This window comes from Bison bison, unplaced genomic scaffold (genome assembly GCF_000754665.1).
Source record: "Bison bison bison isolate TAMUID 2011002044 unplaced genomic scaffold, Bison_UMD1.0 scf7180017864110, whole genome shotgun sequence".
Taxonomy (NCBI): domain Eukaryota; kingdom Metazoa; phylum Chordata; class Mammalia; order Artiodactyla; family Bovidae; genus Bison; species Bison bison.
Genome location: NW_011494682.1, coordinates 2,027,824 through 2,044,515, shown reverse-complemented (window position 1 = coordinate 2,044,515; position 16,692 = coordinate 2,027,824). Strand labels below are relative to the sequence as shown.

Sequence of the window (16,692 nt, the reverse complement as noted above, 5' to 3'; positions counted from 1 at the left end):
CTTAATTGCATTCAGAAAACCGGCAGTTTCAAAACTTTCATGCATAAGATCAGAAGAAAATATTTTTGTATGGGCTCTTTGATTATCCTGAAGAACTAGAAAATGGTATCCTGGCTTACTGTTAATTTTCTAATTCGGTACCATGTTAAACTAAGAGCCAAAAAGTATCATCTTCAAAGCTGTAAATTTGTGTTACGGGTTTTTTATTTAGTTTTAATTTAAGCATCTGTATTTTTAGAACAACTAGCTGATTATTATTTTTTTGATTAGGTGATGAATCAATTGATCCTCTAAATTATTTTCATATAGCAGATTTTGGACTTGCTTTGGGCAAGAGAGATGACATTTATTAGAAATCCAAGTAAAAGAAGACCTGTAGTCTTTGTGTGATTTTTGTTTTTTTGTGGTAAAAAATATGTATAAATTTTACCATCTTAACGATTTTTAAACATACAGCTCCGTAGTAGTAGTAAGGATATTTACATTGCTATGGAACAGATCTCTAGAAATTTTCATCTTGCAGAACTAAAACTCTATATTCATTAAACAACTCTTCTTTGCCCCCTTCCCCCAGCTCCTGGTAACCACCATTCTACTTTCTGTCTCTATGAATCTGATTACTTTAGAGACCTTGTATAAGTGAATCATGCAGTATTTGCCATTTTGTGACTGGCTTATTTCACCTAGCATATTGTCCTCATGTCTCTTCAGAAAAGCCTTCAAACTTCTGTTCACTATCTGTTTTGTAACAAACCTACTTAATTTTGCATTTATACCCTATTTTATCTCACAATTATTCACAGTGCCTAGCAAATTGATCCTGTTTTTCAAAAGAACCAAGTTCACTTCTTTTTTTTTTTCCCTAAGTTCACTTCTGATAGATTTTATTAAATATATCAGATAAATTTAAGGTAACACTTGCTGCTGTGTTATTGTTATTCAGTCACTAAGTCGTGTCCGACTCTTTGTGACCCCATGGAGTGAAGCATCAGGCTTCCTGTCCTTCATTGTCTCCCAGAGTTTGCTCAGACTCATGTCCATTGAGTCGGTGATGCCTTCCAACTATCTCATCCTCTGTGGCCTGCTTCTCCTCCTGCCTTCAGTCTTCCCCAGCGTCAGTCTTTTCCAATGAGTTGGCTCTTTGCATCAGCAGGCCAAAGTATTGGTGCTTTAGCTTCAGCATCAGTCTTTCCAATGAGTATTCAGGGTTGATTTTCTTTAGGACTGACTGGCTTGATCTCCTTGCTGTCCAAGGGACTTTACAGAGTCTTCTCCAGCATCACAATTCGAAAGCATCGATTCTTCGGCACTCAGACTTCTTTATGGTCCAGTCCCACATCCATGCATGACTACTAGAAAGATGATATTGAGTGAATGGCATACTGTGCTGTGACTCAGAGACCCATGAGTGTGGCTCATCTAACCTCTCAGACAGTACTTCAACCTTTAGTGTTCATTAGAGTCACCTGGAGGACTTGGTAAAGCGAAAATTTGGGCCTCATCCCCAGTTTCTGGAAGTCTTTTGTCTCCAGCTGATGAATAAACAGTCGTCACCTTTGAGAGGTTTTTATGGGCCTTGCCTGGACATGATATACATTGCTTCTGCCCTGTTTGCACTGACTGGAACTGAGTCTCAAGCCTACAGTTAATTACAAGGAAGACTGGGGAATAAAGCCTAGCTGTGTGTCCAGGAGGAAAACAGCCTGGTTTTATGGAACATGTAGTAGTTTCTGCCACCACAGTTTCCAAATAGAAGTACCTTAAATTTATTTGTTATTGTAACTTAAACTCAAATGTGCCGTGTTTAGTTAAATTACGTGGAAGTTGTTGAAGTTTATTTTAAAGTTAACGGTTATTTTAGGAAATTCCCTGGTGGTGAAGCCTTTAGGACTAGGCTTCCATCGCAGGGGAATCCCGGTCAGGGAGCTAAGATCCCACAAGCCATGTGATGTGGTGAAAAACAAAACAAAATAAAGTTAATGGTTATTTTGGTAACAGATATTTGTGCACTGAAGATAATTTGAAATAGGCTAGACAGTGATAAAGACAAAAAAATTGTCATGGTTAGTTTTATTTATAAAAATAACTCACATGTATTTTCACTAGTGAATTTTTATTTATGCCTTTGGTGAATCTCTCTTGTTTAACTATGTAAAGCTATCCATGTCTGAGATAAAATTATTAAAATACAAAACACCAGCACCAGGTAAATTACCCAGATAGTATCTGAATATCTCCCTTCAAGAAATCAAATGTAAGTATTGTTTATAGATAAGGATATAGGCTGTCCTGGTGGCTTAGAGGTAAAGATTCTGCCCGCAATGCAGGAGACCTGGGTTTGATCCCTGGGTCGGGAAGATCCCCTGGAGAAGGTAATGGCAACACACTCCAGTATTCTTGCCTAGAAAATTCCATGGACAGAGGAGCCTGGCAGGCTACAGCCCATGCGGTTGCAAAGAGTAGGACACGACTGAGCATCGAACACTTTGTTTATAGATGTAACTTCAATATGTAATAGCAGAGCAATGTTTTGGAAAAAATATGGCTTTAGAATAAGTCTTAGGCTTGAATCCTAGTTTTGCTGCTTACTAGATTTATTGATATTAATCAGTTATTCAACCTTTTTGAACCCTGTTTCTTAAACCTATAAAATAGTGTCAGTAATGACTGTTTCATAGAGTTGAGATAATGTATACTTTTTATATAGTCTCTGGTATAAAATAGGTAATAAATGATAGGTATTATTGTAATTATCATTAAAATTGAAGTGTATTTTCTTATAAAGGGATATTTTGAGTAATGAACTTATTAGTTCTTCAACAGATGGTCTCTATTTTCAAATTTAACAAAATAAAAAAATAAACTTTTAGGAAAACTTAGATATGCCCTTTGTGTTCACATTTCTAAGCATATTCTTTCTAAAAAATATGCCATGAAAGCCAAGGTAATGCAACCAGGAATAGAGCAGACTAAATCAAGAGTTAAATTTTGTGTTTTGAATTAACATTTGTACTGCAGAGAATTTCATAATACATGAATACCACTATTATTCTGCCCCCTTTTTTAGTATCAAATACATCTAATCCTTTAACGAAGTGAAAAACCTGTTTAACCTGTATTTTTTATTATTTGAAAATTAATAATTTAACATTTGTATATTTAATATTTAAGTATATCTTTCAGATGTAATTCACATAATGTTGTTAGTTTCATATGCTCAATATGTAGTGATTCAACATTTGTATACATTGTGAGATGATCATCGTAAGTCTAGTTACCATCTGTTACCATACAAAGTTAACACCCTGTCATTTCCTTTATTCTCCTTTCTCTATTCCTTTCATCCCCATGACTTATTTATTTTATAACTGAAATGTGCACCTCTTGATCCTTTTTCCCAATTCAACCCCTACCCACTACCTCCCTCTCACCTATCTGTCCTCTGTATCTGTGAGTCTGGGTTTTTGTTTGTTTGATTCCTCCTGTGAATGAAATCATATGGTATTTGTTTTTGTCTGACTGGTTTCACTTAGCATAATATCTTCAAGGTCCATTAATGTTACAAATGGCAAGATTTTGTTTTCTGTCATGGCCAAGTTGTAGTCCACTATATGCATATACTATATCTTTATCCGTTCTTCCATCGACAGACACTTAGGTTGTTCCATATTTTGGTTATTGTAAATAATGCTGCAACAAGCATAGGGTACATGTATCTTTTCATATTGGTGTTTTTGTGCCTGATACTTATTTATTTATTCTGGATATTTCATGTGTGTTAATGGCAGCTTGTGTTTAGCTAACTTCTCTCATAAATCCACCAGCAGTGTTCATAAAGTTGTCTCTGTTACTGAGCCATGCTTACCAGGGAAGGAAAATAAAATATACACTAGTGTCCTCTTTATTTTATTATTATTTTTTTTTTTAGTGTCCTCTTTATAAAACCAACTAAACAAAAGTTTTGGTTGAGTTGATAAACTTCATTTAGCTGGAAACATTCACTTGTATGAAAGATTTTCTCCCTGGAGGATGGTGAATTAGACAATCCGTTTATAACTAAATTAACAAAAGTCCTTGAAACTCTAATAAAATTACATTTATTCTTTAAGCAGTTTGAGAAGGCAGCTGTTACACCTTTATTTCGGTTCATCATCTGCTCAGTATTTCTAAATAGACCTATTGTTGACTGTTGGCCTCTTGCCATTTTATGCTTTTCTTTTCCTTCCAATTTTGAGAAGTTTCACTTAATTATGTGGTTTGTGGTATGAAATGTAAATTCTGCCTCAGAGCAGCACGTGTTTGTGTGGTTTTTAGTTGTTAACTGAAACTTTAAGATCCGTTGTAGTATTTACATTTCTGAATTTTTTTTTTTTTCCTCCCTCAGAGGAAAAACACCTACTTTGAGCATGAACTTTCAGAAAGTGTTCAGGGGCATTTATTTGAACTAAGATTGAGAATAGGAATTAAGCAGTCATATTTTATTCTTTAAAAGTTAGTAAACAAGTTTAAGGATGTACAGCTTTGGGGAGAACCTTTATATAGCTTGATATAGAAAAGGCTGATGAACCCTGGGTCCTCAGTTTTGTTTTTTCTTTTTTAGTCTGACAACTCTAATATCAAAAGTTTTCTAATATATTGTTACCATGCAACCTATTTTGATCGATTTTAATCTATTTTAATAGATTTAATCTATTTAATAGAGCCATCACTCTGAGGAAGAAATTTCAGTGGCTTCTTTCTGTTTACCCCCCTTTGTTTTGATTTGTAAGCCTGAAATGTTAGCATTTGCTGACTTTGACCTGTAGTAGTGAAATGGCAATGGTTAGATGCTCAAAATTACTTTCTATATCTTTTGCAAATTAGAGATTCATTTAGTGTACCATTTAGGGTGTATATTGTCACCCTGCTTATTTAACTTATATGCCAAGTACATCATGAGAAATGCTGGGCTGGAGGAAGTACAAACTGAAATCAAGATTGCTGGGAGAAATATAAATAACCTCAGATATGCAGATGACACCACCGTTATGGCAGAAAGTGAAGAATTAAAGGGCCTCTTGATGGAAGTGAAAGAGGAGAATGAAAAAGTTGACTTAAAGCTCAACATTCAGAAAACTAAGATCATGGCATCCGGTCCCATCACTTCATGGCAAATAGATGGGGAAACAGTGCAAACAGTGGCTGACTTTATTTTAGGGGGCTCCAAAATCACTGCAGATGGTGACTGCAGCCATGAAATTAAAAGATGCATACTCCTTGGAAGGAAAGTTATGACCAACCTAAACAGCATATTAAAAAGCAGAGACATCACTTTGTCAACAAAGGTCCGTCTAGTCAAGGCTATGGTTTTTCCCGTGGTCATGTATGGATGTGAGAATTGGACTGTGAAGAAAGCTGAGCGCCAAAGAATTGATGCTTTTGAACTGTGGTGTTGGAGAAGACTCTTGAGAGTCCCTTGGACTGCAAGGAGATCCAACCAGTCCATCTTAAAGGAGATCAGTCCTGGGTGTTCATTGGAAGGGCTAATGTTGAAGCTGAAACTCCAGTACTCTGGCCACCTGGTGTGAAGAGCTGACTCATTTGAAAAGACCCTGATGCTGGGAAGGATTGAAGGCAGAGGAGAAGGGGACGACAGAGGATGAGATGGTTGGATGGCATCACCAACTCAATGGGCATGGGTTTGGGTGGACTCCGGGAGTTGGTGATGGACAGGGAGGCCTGGTGTGCTGCAGTTCGTGGGGTTGCAAAGAGCTGGACATGACTGAGTGACTGAACTGAACTGAACTAGGGTGCAAGCCTCTTTTAAAAAAAAAAAAATTAACGGATTAAATCAGATCTTCCCTAGCGAAACTACTTTAATTCAGACTATATAAAAATCTAATAACAAGAAATTGGCCATATAGAGTAGTCAAGTGGATGCTGTGGTTGAAGAGAGATTAGCAAATAGATACTGCGTAGGTATCACAGGAGTTTTTCAGTGTGAAAGGAATACTGGAAGGGACCTAAGATGACCTTGCCTGTTTAATTACTTAAACACATAGTACTCTGTCCAGAGGAGGTGCTAGGCTAGAAATCTGAACAAATCTGTGAAACATGTTACTAGTAAACTTTTGTGATGTTTTGTAAGAACAAGAAGTGATTTCACTGTTTCCAGAGGCAGGTGTTAGTATCATTGTTTTGATTTGCATTTTTCCAAATTAGCCACTTTGAGCATATTTTCATGTGACTATTACCCATCTGTATATCTTCTTTGTAAGAATGTATATTCAGGTCTTCTACCCATTTTTTGATTGGATTGTTTGTTTGTTTTTTATTTATCCAACTATTTTTTTAACTTAAAAATAGTAAAATAGCCCTATTGATCATTACTTTGCTTTTTGTCTCTTTTTTCAAATTCAAAATAGGAACTGACAACATCTCAGAAAAGTGGCGGGAATGTTCTTCAGATGATGTATGAGAAACCTGAACGATGGTCTTTTACCTTCCAGTCATATGCCTGCCTCAGTCGAATACGAGCTCAGCTTGCCGCTCTCAATGGAAAACTCAAAGATGCAGAGAAACCAGTATTATTTTTTGAACGATCTGTGTATAGTGACAGGTATATAAAAATGACCTTACTTGTCAATTTGGAATCTTGGCTTAGAACTGGACTTTTCCCCCTGTTTCCTGGGGATAAAGGAACAACAGACTCAGAGTAATAGAGATTTGAGATGGAAAATGACATTTAATACCTTCAGCAGTTTGATATTAATGGCATTAGGGAAGTTCTAGAATAATTTCTGGGCTTCCCTGGTAACTTAGTGGTAAAGAATCTGCCTGCCAGTGCAGGAAACATGAGTTCAATCTTTGGGTTAGGACAATCCCCTGGAGAAGGGAATGACAACCCAGTCCTGTATTCTTGCCTGGGAAATCCCATGGACAGGGGAATCTGGCAGACTGTGGTCCATGGCGTTGCAAAGAGTTGGAAATGACTTATTGACTAAACAGCAACAACAACAGAATAATTTCTAGCTGCCATGGAAACTGGTGGGGTGTGGTGGCCATCTCGTCTCTTTCACATTTGCAGAGTTTTTATTTCTTCCAATCCTCTTAACATTCTTATCAGCTCTGGTTAAATCTGGATCCCTATTCTAGACTTGCATCTGGAACTAGGAGGTCATATATCTCTGAGGGGGGCTTAGAATTAACCCACTCCTGTACTCTTGCCTGGCAAATCCCATGGACGGAGGAGCCTGGTAGGCTGCAGTCCATGGGGTTGCTAGGAGTCAGACACGACTGAGCGACTTCACTTTCACTTTTCACTTTCATGCATTGGAGAAGGAAATGGCAAGCCACTCCAGTGTTCTTGCCTGGAGAATCCCAGGGATGGGGGAGCCTGGTGGGCTGCCATCTATGGGGTCACACGGAGTTGGACACGACTGAATCGACTTAGCAGCATCAGAATTACCCTGCTTATTATGTAAGGATTCTTTTACTAGAGTTAGCTCAGAACTGAGGTTCTCAAACTTTGGGACCCCTTCTCGTTCTTAATAATTATTAAGGAGCCCAAAAAGCTTAGTGTCCTATTGATATTTATGTTATTAGAAATTAAAATTGAGAAATATAGAAACATTTATTAATGTATTTTAAATTAGTAATAGTAAATCCATTACATATGAACATGAAAAAGATACTTGTGAAATTAGATTTTTCCAAAAAAAATTGAGAAGAGCAGCATGCAAATCTCTTTAGTGTCTAACTTGAAGTCAGATGGATTCTCATTTGTGCTTCTGTTTTTAAGCTATTTAAGCTTTTGGTTGAAGTACAGTATATAAAGTAATTTGGCCTCTCACAGAACCCCTGGAAGGGTCTTGGGGACTACCAGGGGTTCTCACACCACACTTTTGGGAACCACTGGCAAGAACATACGTTCTATAGTTCAAAATACTCTGTGTTTTTTTTTTTTTTTTTTTTTGCTAACCAAGGCATTATTTGCTGTAGGATTTAGGAGAATGTTTCATGTCCATTTAGTAGATCAATTTTCTCTCTGTGCTTTTTGGAAAGAATTTGTGTTGATACAGATTCTCTTGCAGGTATATTTTTGCATCTAATTTGTATGAATCTGACTGCATGAATGAAACAGAGTGGACCATTTATCAAGACTGGCATGACTGGATGAATAACCAGTTTGGCCAAAGCCTTGAACTGGATGGAATCATTTATCTTAGAGCCACTCCAGAGGTGAGACAATAAAAATTTGTTGGATCCATTATAGATTTATTAATAGAAATCCTCAGGTGTGTAGAGAAGGCAATTCAGTTTAGAATTGCCCCACCTCCAGAAAACTACAAGACCACATTTTTTCCTCAGTTCTCTTTTTTTTTTTCTTTTTTTTCTCAGTTCTAATCATTATTCTTCCTGACTTTTTCAGGGCCTCTTCTCTATTACAGCTACATTAAGAACTTTGCTCAAGCAACTCCTGGAATATAGGTTTCATGAGTTGGGACTTTGGATATTTTAATTACTGTTGAATTTCCAGGGCCTAGAACTGGGTCTGGGTACATAGTAGGAGCTTAGTAAATATTTACTGCATAAGTGGCAAAGTTGATGAAGATCCATGTCAAGAATCCTTTATGATTGTGGCTTGGAATGGGTAGATAGAAGTGACTGTAGTTGAGAGGAGACTTAGAGGACCCTTGTCCTTTTGAGTTAAGGGAGCTCACTTGAAAACGTGCCTTTTGTGATAGATTATAAAGAGCTATTCTTACTTACTTATGAAATTATGTAATGAATTCAGAAAGACCCAGTAGATAGATGCCTTTCATAAAACCAACCTAAATAAAAGCTTACATTGGTTAAGAAACTTCTGGTTTTAGTGCTTGCATGCCTGCTTTTTCTGTTTTTTATTCCTCTTTCTTTCCCTGAGTCACAAAGTAGGCTCTGGATGTAAATGTCATGACTTCTCATCTGAAAGAATACTGTATTGCTATTGAAGCTGAATTTTCAAAGAAACTAAACTAGGTTTCTGATAACAAGGGATGATTTTGTTCCTTTTTTAGTATCAAGTAAGCCACGACTGAGCGATTTCACTTTCACTTTTCACTTTCATGCATTGGAGAAGGAGATGGCAACCCACTCCAGTGTTCTTGCCTGGAGAATCCCAGGGATGGGGGAGCCTGGTGGGCTTCCGTCTACGGGGTCGCACAGAGTCGGACACGACTGAAGTGACTTAGCAGCAGCAGCAGCAGCAAGCCAGAATTTAACCATACCAATTTCGAAATTCACTTTTATTTTTGAGAATAATTTTTGTTTTTAATTTATGAAAATAGTAAATACAAATATAGAAGAAAAAACATAAAGAATCATAATAGTTTCGTTCTGCTAGAAACATTCATAGTACACATCTAACACAAGTCTAACACAAAACTTTATTTCATCAGTATTGTTTATGATATCTTTTGGTTAGAGGACCATTTACTTATTTGAAAAGAGAGGATTTATAATAGACTTTGAAGCACATTTTGTATGCCAAAGTTAAAAATTTTTTTTTAATTTTATTGAAGTATAGTTGATTTATAGTGTTGTGTTTAATTTTTGCCATATAGCAAAGTGGCTCAGTTATACAGATATATACACTTTTTCATATTTTTTTCCAGCATGGTTTATCACAGGTGCATATTTTTGTTTTTTAACCAAACTTATTTTATACTTTGTATTTCAAGTATGGATACCAAAAGTTTATAGAAGTATTTGATTTATTTTTGAGAGTAATTCTTGGTTTAGAACCACCAAATGGGTGAAAAACCCAAGGAGGGAAAGATGAACTACTCCGTTTTCTAGGAAAAACAGAGATTTTAGCTAGCATAAATAAAGAGACACTAAAGAAGAAAAGTTTAATGGCAGCTGACAAGAAACTTATTTAAATGTTTCTTGCCTCCACCACTCCTCCTACCCCTTTCTTATTGCTTTTGCTTTTAGAAATGCTTGAATAGAATATATTTACGGGGAAGAAATGAAGAACAAGGCATTCCTCTTGAATACTTGGAGAAACTTCACTATAAGCATGAAAGCTGGCTCCTGCATGGAACACTAAAGTAAGATTTCCTTATTTACTGTTGATTTTAAATTTATTTATCAAATTTTAATCCAAAACATGTACAATTTTTTAATTTTCAGTCATTTATATTAGTACTGTAGGATCTCTTAGAATTAAGTGTGAATTTTGACTCTTTGTGGAGAAGGCAATGGCACCCCACTCCAGTACTCTTGCCTGGAAAATCCCATGGACAGAGGAGCCTGGTGCGCTGCAGTCCAGGGGGTCGCTAAGAGTCGGACATGACTGAGCGACTTCACTTTCACTTTCACTTTTGACTCTCTGTATTGCAATGAGATCCTAATTTCTTGAAGTTTTTATAGCTAATCTCCTCCGGTCGTATTTACAGCATAGTATATGGAGTTCACATTAAGGAATAAAGTAAGAGATACATCTGTATGTATTATTTAGGTACAAGAATACCTTGTTGTGTGCTTCCGTGGTGGCTCAAACAGTAAAGAATCTGCCTGCAATGCAGGTGACCTGGGTTCAGTCTCTTGGTTGGGAAGATCCCCTGGAGAAGGAAATGGCTACCCACTCCAGTATTCTTGCCTGGTGATTTACATGGACAGAGGAGCCTGGTGGGATAGAGTCCCTGGGGTTGCAAAGAGTTGGACACACCTGAGCAAATAACACACTCACTCACACACTCATACCTTGTTCTATAGCACTTCGCTTTATTGTGCGTCACAGATATTACATTTCTTACAAATGGAAGGTTTCTGACAACCCTGTGTCAAGCAAGTCTGTTGGCACCATTTTTCCAACAGCGTTTGCTAATGTTGTGTCTCTATGTCACATTTTGTAAATTCTTGAAATATTTCAAACCCTCCAATAGCAAAAAGATTGTGACTCACTAAAGCATCAGATGATAGCAATTTTTAACAATAAAGTATTTTTATTTACATTTTTTTAGACATAATGATATTGCACATTTGCTGTACTGCAATATAGTGAAAATGTAACTTTTGTAACCATGGGGAAACCAAAAAAATATGTGTGACTTGCTTTGTTGTGGTATTTGCTTTGTTGTGATATTCATTTAATTGTAGTTATCTGGAACCATACCTGCAGTATCTCTGAGTTATGCTTATACTCTCTTTCAGATAGAATCTAAGATATTTCAGATTTGTTTCTTAGATCACTGTACTTTATCATTAGTCAAATCTTAGTTCAAATCCATCTCACTTATTGGTTTGCAACCTTAGACAATCTCTGAGCCCCAGAATGGTCTCCCTGATCTTTAGTTTTCTCATTTTTAAACATCCCTACTTTCTGGTGTGATTTTGGTTTTTGAGGAGAATTACATTTCACAAACTAAGATCATGGCATCCAGTCCCATCACTTCATGGCAAATAGATGGGGAAACAGTGGCTGACTTTATTTTTCTGGGCTCCAAAATCACTGCAGATGGTGATTGCAACCATGAAATTAAAAGACACTTACTCCTTGGAAGGAAAGTTATGACCAATCTAGATAGCACATTAAAAAGCAGAGACATCACTTTGTCAACAAAGGTCTGTCTAGTCAAGGCTGTGGTTTTTCCAGTGGTCAGGTATGGATGTGAGAGTTGGACTATAAAGAAAGCTGAGTTGCCAAAGAATTGATCCTTTTGAACTGTGGTGTTGGAGAAGATTCTTGAGAGTCCCTTGGATTGCAAGGAGATCCAACTAGTCCATCCTAAAGGAGATCAGTCCTGGGTGTTTACTGGAAGGACTGATGTTGAAGCTGAAATTCCAATACTTTGGCCACCTGATGTGAAGAGCTGACTCATTTGAAAAGACCCTGATGATAGGAAAGATTGAGGGCAGGAGGGGAAGAGAACGACAGAGGATGAGATTGGTCGTATAGCATTACTGACTCAATGGCCATGAGTTTGGGTAAACTCCAGGAGTTGGTGATGGACAGGGAGGCCTGGCGTGCTGCGGTTCATGGGGTTGCAAAGAGTTGGACATGACTGAGCAACTTAACTGAACTGACATTTCACAGTGCCTGGCTTTATACATTTTATATCTGAGATTTTTAGATAATGCATAGTAAATTTAGGTGAGAAAGAAGGCATTGCCAGATGAAGTACTTGCAGGATAATTTTAATGTAAAACAATGGATAACATTTTGATTTTCAAATGAAGATATAAGAATATGTTTTTAGTGTTTCTCTTTTATTTATTGCTTTTTCTAAATATTTTATTCATCTCTTTTTGAACAGAACCAACTTTGATTATCTACAAGAAGTGCCTATCTTAACACTGGATGTTAATGAAGACTTTAAAGACAAACATGACAGTCTAATTGAAAAGGTAGATTTATGTTGAATACAGTGATTATAAAGAATGTTGTTTTGTCTTGTCTAAAGTGTTCTAACTTCTGAGAAAATTATCTTCTAATGAAAGATGACAGAGTTAATTAAGAGACAGTTAAGAGCTTTAGAGGGATTTAGCCTATTTAGATTTTCATCTTAACTTTAACTTCTAGATTTGTAGCCTTAAATAAAATAAGACCTTCTTTATCCTTTTGTTTCTTTGTCTGTATTTTAGGAGTAACATTAACAAAAGTTCTTGCTTACTCCCCTCTAAAATTATAGGATATGGATCTCATCTATTTTTATATTATCTGGAGTCTTGTTATTAAAGATTTATAGTTTTTAGTTTTGTTTGGTGCCTTGTCTGTGACTTAGCATTGCCTAATCATTGAGTCATTATCTTAGTCAGAGTTAATCTTCCACATATTTAGAGTTGACTATATTCTGTTAAGTAAGTGGTGCTTATATTGATAAAGGGACTGGAAGAGAACATATCGATGAATACTTGAGAGAGACTAGTAATGGGATTTGTATAATAAATATCCCTATAGTGAAGTCGCCGCTCAGTTGTGTCCGACTCTTTGCGACCCCATGGACTGTAGCTCCTCGGTCTATGGGATTTTCCAGGCAAGAGTAAACCCGGGTTTCTCACATTGAAGGCAGACACTTTACTGTCTGAGCCACCAGGGAAGCTATCCATGTTAATTAACTTAATGATCTAAGATCTAAAGAAAAAGCTCCCCTTTTTTTGTTGTTTGTTTAGTTTTGAGAGAAATTTTTTTTTTTTTTTCCTGTCATAAAATGTCTGCTGTTTAGTGTAATAGGTGTTTAACATTTATAAAGTATATCAAGAATTTTGAAAAATCTCAGCATTATATATTACTATAGCACATAGTTGTTTTTCCCGTGGTGTTTCCTGGTGACTCAGTGGTAAAGAGTCTGCCTGCAATGCATGAGACCTGGGTTCAATCCCTGGGTCAGGAAGATCCCCTGGAGAAGGGTATGGAGACCCACTCTAGTATTCTTGCCTGGAGAATTACGTGGACAGAGGAGCCTGGAGGGCTACAGTCTATGCAGTCCCAAAGAGTCAGGCACAACTGAGCGACTAATACTTTGATTTTCAAAGAAGAGCATATCTGGAAAATTTAAGTGACCTCTTCACTAATTTAATTTAAGGACTTCTTTTGTGGCTTAGCTGGTAAAGAATCTGCCTGCAATGCATGAGACCTGGGTTTAATCCCTGGCTGGGGAATATCCCCTGAAGAAGGGAATGGCTACCCACTCCAGTAATCTGGCCTGGAGAATTCCAAGGACTGTATAGTCCATGGGGTGGCAAAAAGTCAGACACAACTGAACGACTTTCACTTTCACTAATTTAATGATGTTAAAAATATAGGATAGAATTCACTTGTGATACTGTTAAAATAAATAAAATTAAGTCAACCATTGCAGTACTAAAAGCCAACCATTATTTTAGCTATATGAATCTATAAAGTCACTTTTTCATTTTAGCTAGCACTTCATAGTTTTGATTAATGATCATCATCTCATAGAATTATTTATTTTTACTTTAATTAGTAGTGTTAGAGTTTGGCAACTTTTTTCATGTATTTTTGCAAGGCAATAATCTTTTGTCTATTCATTAGAATTACTGTATAGTCTAAAATATAGAGAGAGCAATATCTTGTATTGTGACATTGGTCACTTGGTTAGGTTCATTCACTACTTACATGACCTTTCATCACATTTTAATATTTATAGTCTGTATGGTTCACATTTGTGCTTCAGAAAAATTGTAAATCTATTACATAGATTACATACACAATCAAGACCTTTAGAGTTGTTTAAACCATTGCAATTACTCATGTTATCAGTGCTAAAGCTGCACATGTCAGGGTCTGTGGTATTATAAAGAGAAAATTAGTGTTATGAGTTATAGAACTGTATCAATCTGAGATGTAAATTTAATAACTTCTGTAATGACTTTTGGATCATTCATCTTTTATTACTCAAGTATTTGTTAATATTTCTTTTGAAAGTAAATGCTGTAGCTTTGTGATAGAGTTTACTTATACAGTTGAGGTCTTCAACTGTTCTATACTTCTAATTGAAAATGAATATTAGATATCTGAAATTAGCCAAGGAATTACATTATTATTTTTTTCCTTCCCTCAGGTAAAAGACTTTTTGAGCACTTTGTGATCTTGCGGATGACTACACGCAACCAAATGATTCCACCTTCTTCAGCTTTGTGTATCTGCAGGGGTCCATTTTCATATGTCTCTCGTCTAAACCCAAGTTTTTAACTACTTTTATTCCCCCCCCCCAAAAAAATTTTTTAATGAATCCTGTACAAAAGTTTGTTACTAGCTTTTTTTTTTTTTTCTCTTTTGTGGGTTTAAAGAAACAAGGACATATAAGTATCCCTTACAAGGATTCTGGCATTAGGTGGTTCCAGAATCGTTACAGTAGTTAAGCTACATCATAAAGGATCCAGCCTCCTTTTGTCTTTCCTATATTATCCTCCTCAGCTGTTTGACTTTTTTTTTTTCCTGGTGCTTCTCATCTCAATGACCAGTTTCTTAGCTGGAAACTTTAATGTCACATAAATGGTAGTATGTCCTGTGTAAGTAAATTAGTGTATCTATTAAAAATTGAAAAGTGGAATTTAAGAAATCCATCAAAAAAGGATTATGAGGTTTCATTGGAAATACTTTTGATCAGGTGCTTTCCCTTCCACCTTAATAGATGTGGAAGTTAAGATTGGGTTTAATATTTAATCACTTCACTGATATTTATTAAGGTGTCTATAACACATTTGTAGAGTAGTAGGTTAGACTTTGTCCCCAGTTTGGCATAACTTACAAGTCATTTAGTCTTTTTCCTGCCTTTGTTTCTACATGTGTGGTATGAGTGAGGCTTTATCTTTTGCATGGAATTTTAGAGGATTAAAGAGGAAATGTTGCTACACTTAAAATGATAACTGAAGATTATTACATTGAGTATAAAGATTGAATTTAGTTGTAACTTCAAATAACTGCCTGCTTTTTTCCGTCACAGACCATTCTTTTAGAATGGAGTATTACTATTCTAGTTAAAGAGTTGGCTTAAATTCTGATTGTCTTTAAATCATTTGAGGTGGAATTACAGTTTTCCTTAAATTTCTTACCATTTTTATAGGTAAAACATTAGTGGGACACAGTGAGGGATACATTTTTCCATTATAGTTTTTACTGATGCTGTACTGGAAATGAATAGTTTTTCTTTACCTTTATACTTGGTGAGAAGCATAAAAGGAAACTGAAAACAAGGTAGATTATCTTCTTAGCAGTAAAGACTGCTTAGTTAGTCACAGCTCTTATTTCCTGCCACTGTTCTACTTTCCCTGCTGTCTGGATTAATAGGCAACCTGCTATTTTAAAGTTTTATTTAAAAGTGAAAAGAAGTCACACATTTCTACTTTGAGAACATCATCACTCTTCACTTCATAGTTTTGCTGCTCTGTCGGATTATATCTTAAGTATTTTTTTCCTCTCCTTTTAGAGAAATTACTGATAAAAATGATCTTGCTTTATGTTATATATCTTGAAAGCATTATCATGTTTTGTGGATTAGAAATTACACATTAATAAAGAGGGCAGGGTACAGAATAGTTGTAATTTTAAAAAATCTGCATGGATTTATTTTAGGTCTATATATATAGGTTTAGATCTGTATGTATAGATTTTTTTCAGCTTTGTTTAAGATGTGCAGTGTGTTTTATTTGTATTTAACCTTTCTACTTGACATTTTAGAAAAACTCTGATTTTTTAAAATGAGAGGAAAGTTACTTTGAAACTATCATTTTCCTTTTTAAAATATCTTGTGTTTAGTTTCTTGATATTCAAAGATAATAATTTAGTGAATTAAATAGTTTAGATGCACTGATCTTTGAATGAGAGACTTGTTTCAGACCTATAGTTGCCATAAATATTTGTCTCATGATATTGTATGAATTTGTTTTTGTTTGATATGAATAAATTTATTAAATTAAATATTTGCTTAATAAATAAATATAAATCTCTTGAATTCTAATGAGCTACACTCATTGAAATGATTGCATCTTTCTTAGAATTAAAATTTATTCTACTTTTGAAGAAAATTATGAATATAAAAAGGTTGACAGTGGTTTATATAAATTAACATTGATTTTAAATGGAGATATGTTTCAGAGATATTCCATGACCTTTAAAAATGATTAGCTTAATGACTTTTTAAATCTGTAAAATTGAAAAGAAGCTTAAAAAATTACTATTTGTCATGACTCTAAAGCTGTACC

The 16,692-nt window shown here is 35.6% G+C and overlaps 1 protein-coding gene across 1 annotated transcript in view; it reads left to right on the top strand.

Moving 5' to 3' along the window:
- The window catches only part of DCK (deoxycytidine kinase), a 26,085-nt gene extending 9,630 nt beyond the window's left edge, over positions 1-16,455 (top strand). The window contains exons 3-7 of the mRNA XM_010839089.1: positions 6,405-6,598; positions 8,073-8,220; positions 9,958-10,073; positions 12,282-12,372; positions 14,550-16,455. Coding sequence (XP_010837391.1) covers positions 6,405-6,598; positions 8,073-8,220; positions 9,958-10,073; positions 12,282-12,372; positions 14,550-14,576 — 576 coding nt within the window. The 3' untranslated portion in view covers positions 14,577-16,455. The remainder of the gene's footprint in view (positions 1-6,404; positions 6,599-8,072; positions 8,221-9,957; positions 10,074-12,281; positions 12,373-14,549) is intronic.
- The last annotated feature ends 237 nt before the right edge of the window (positions 16,456-16,692 follow it).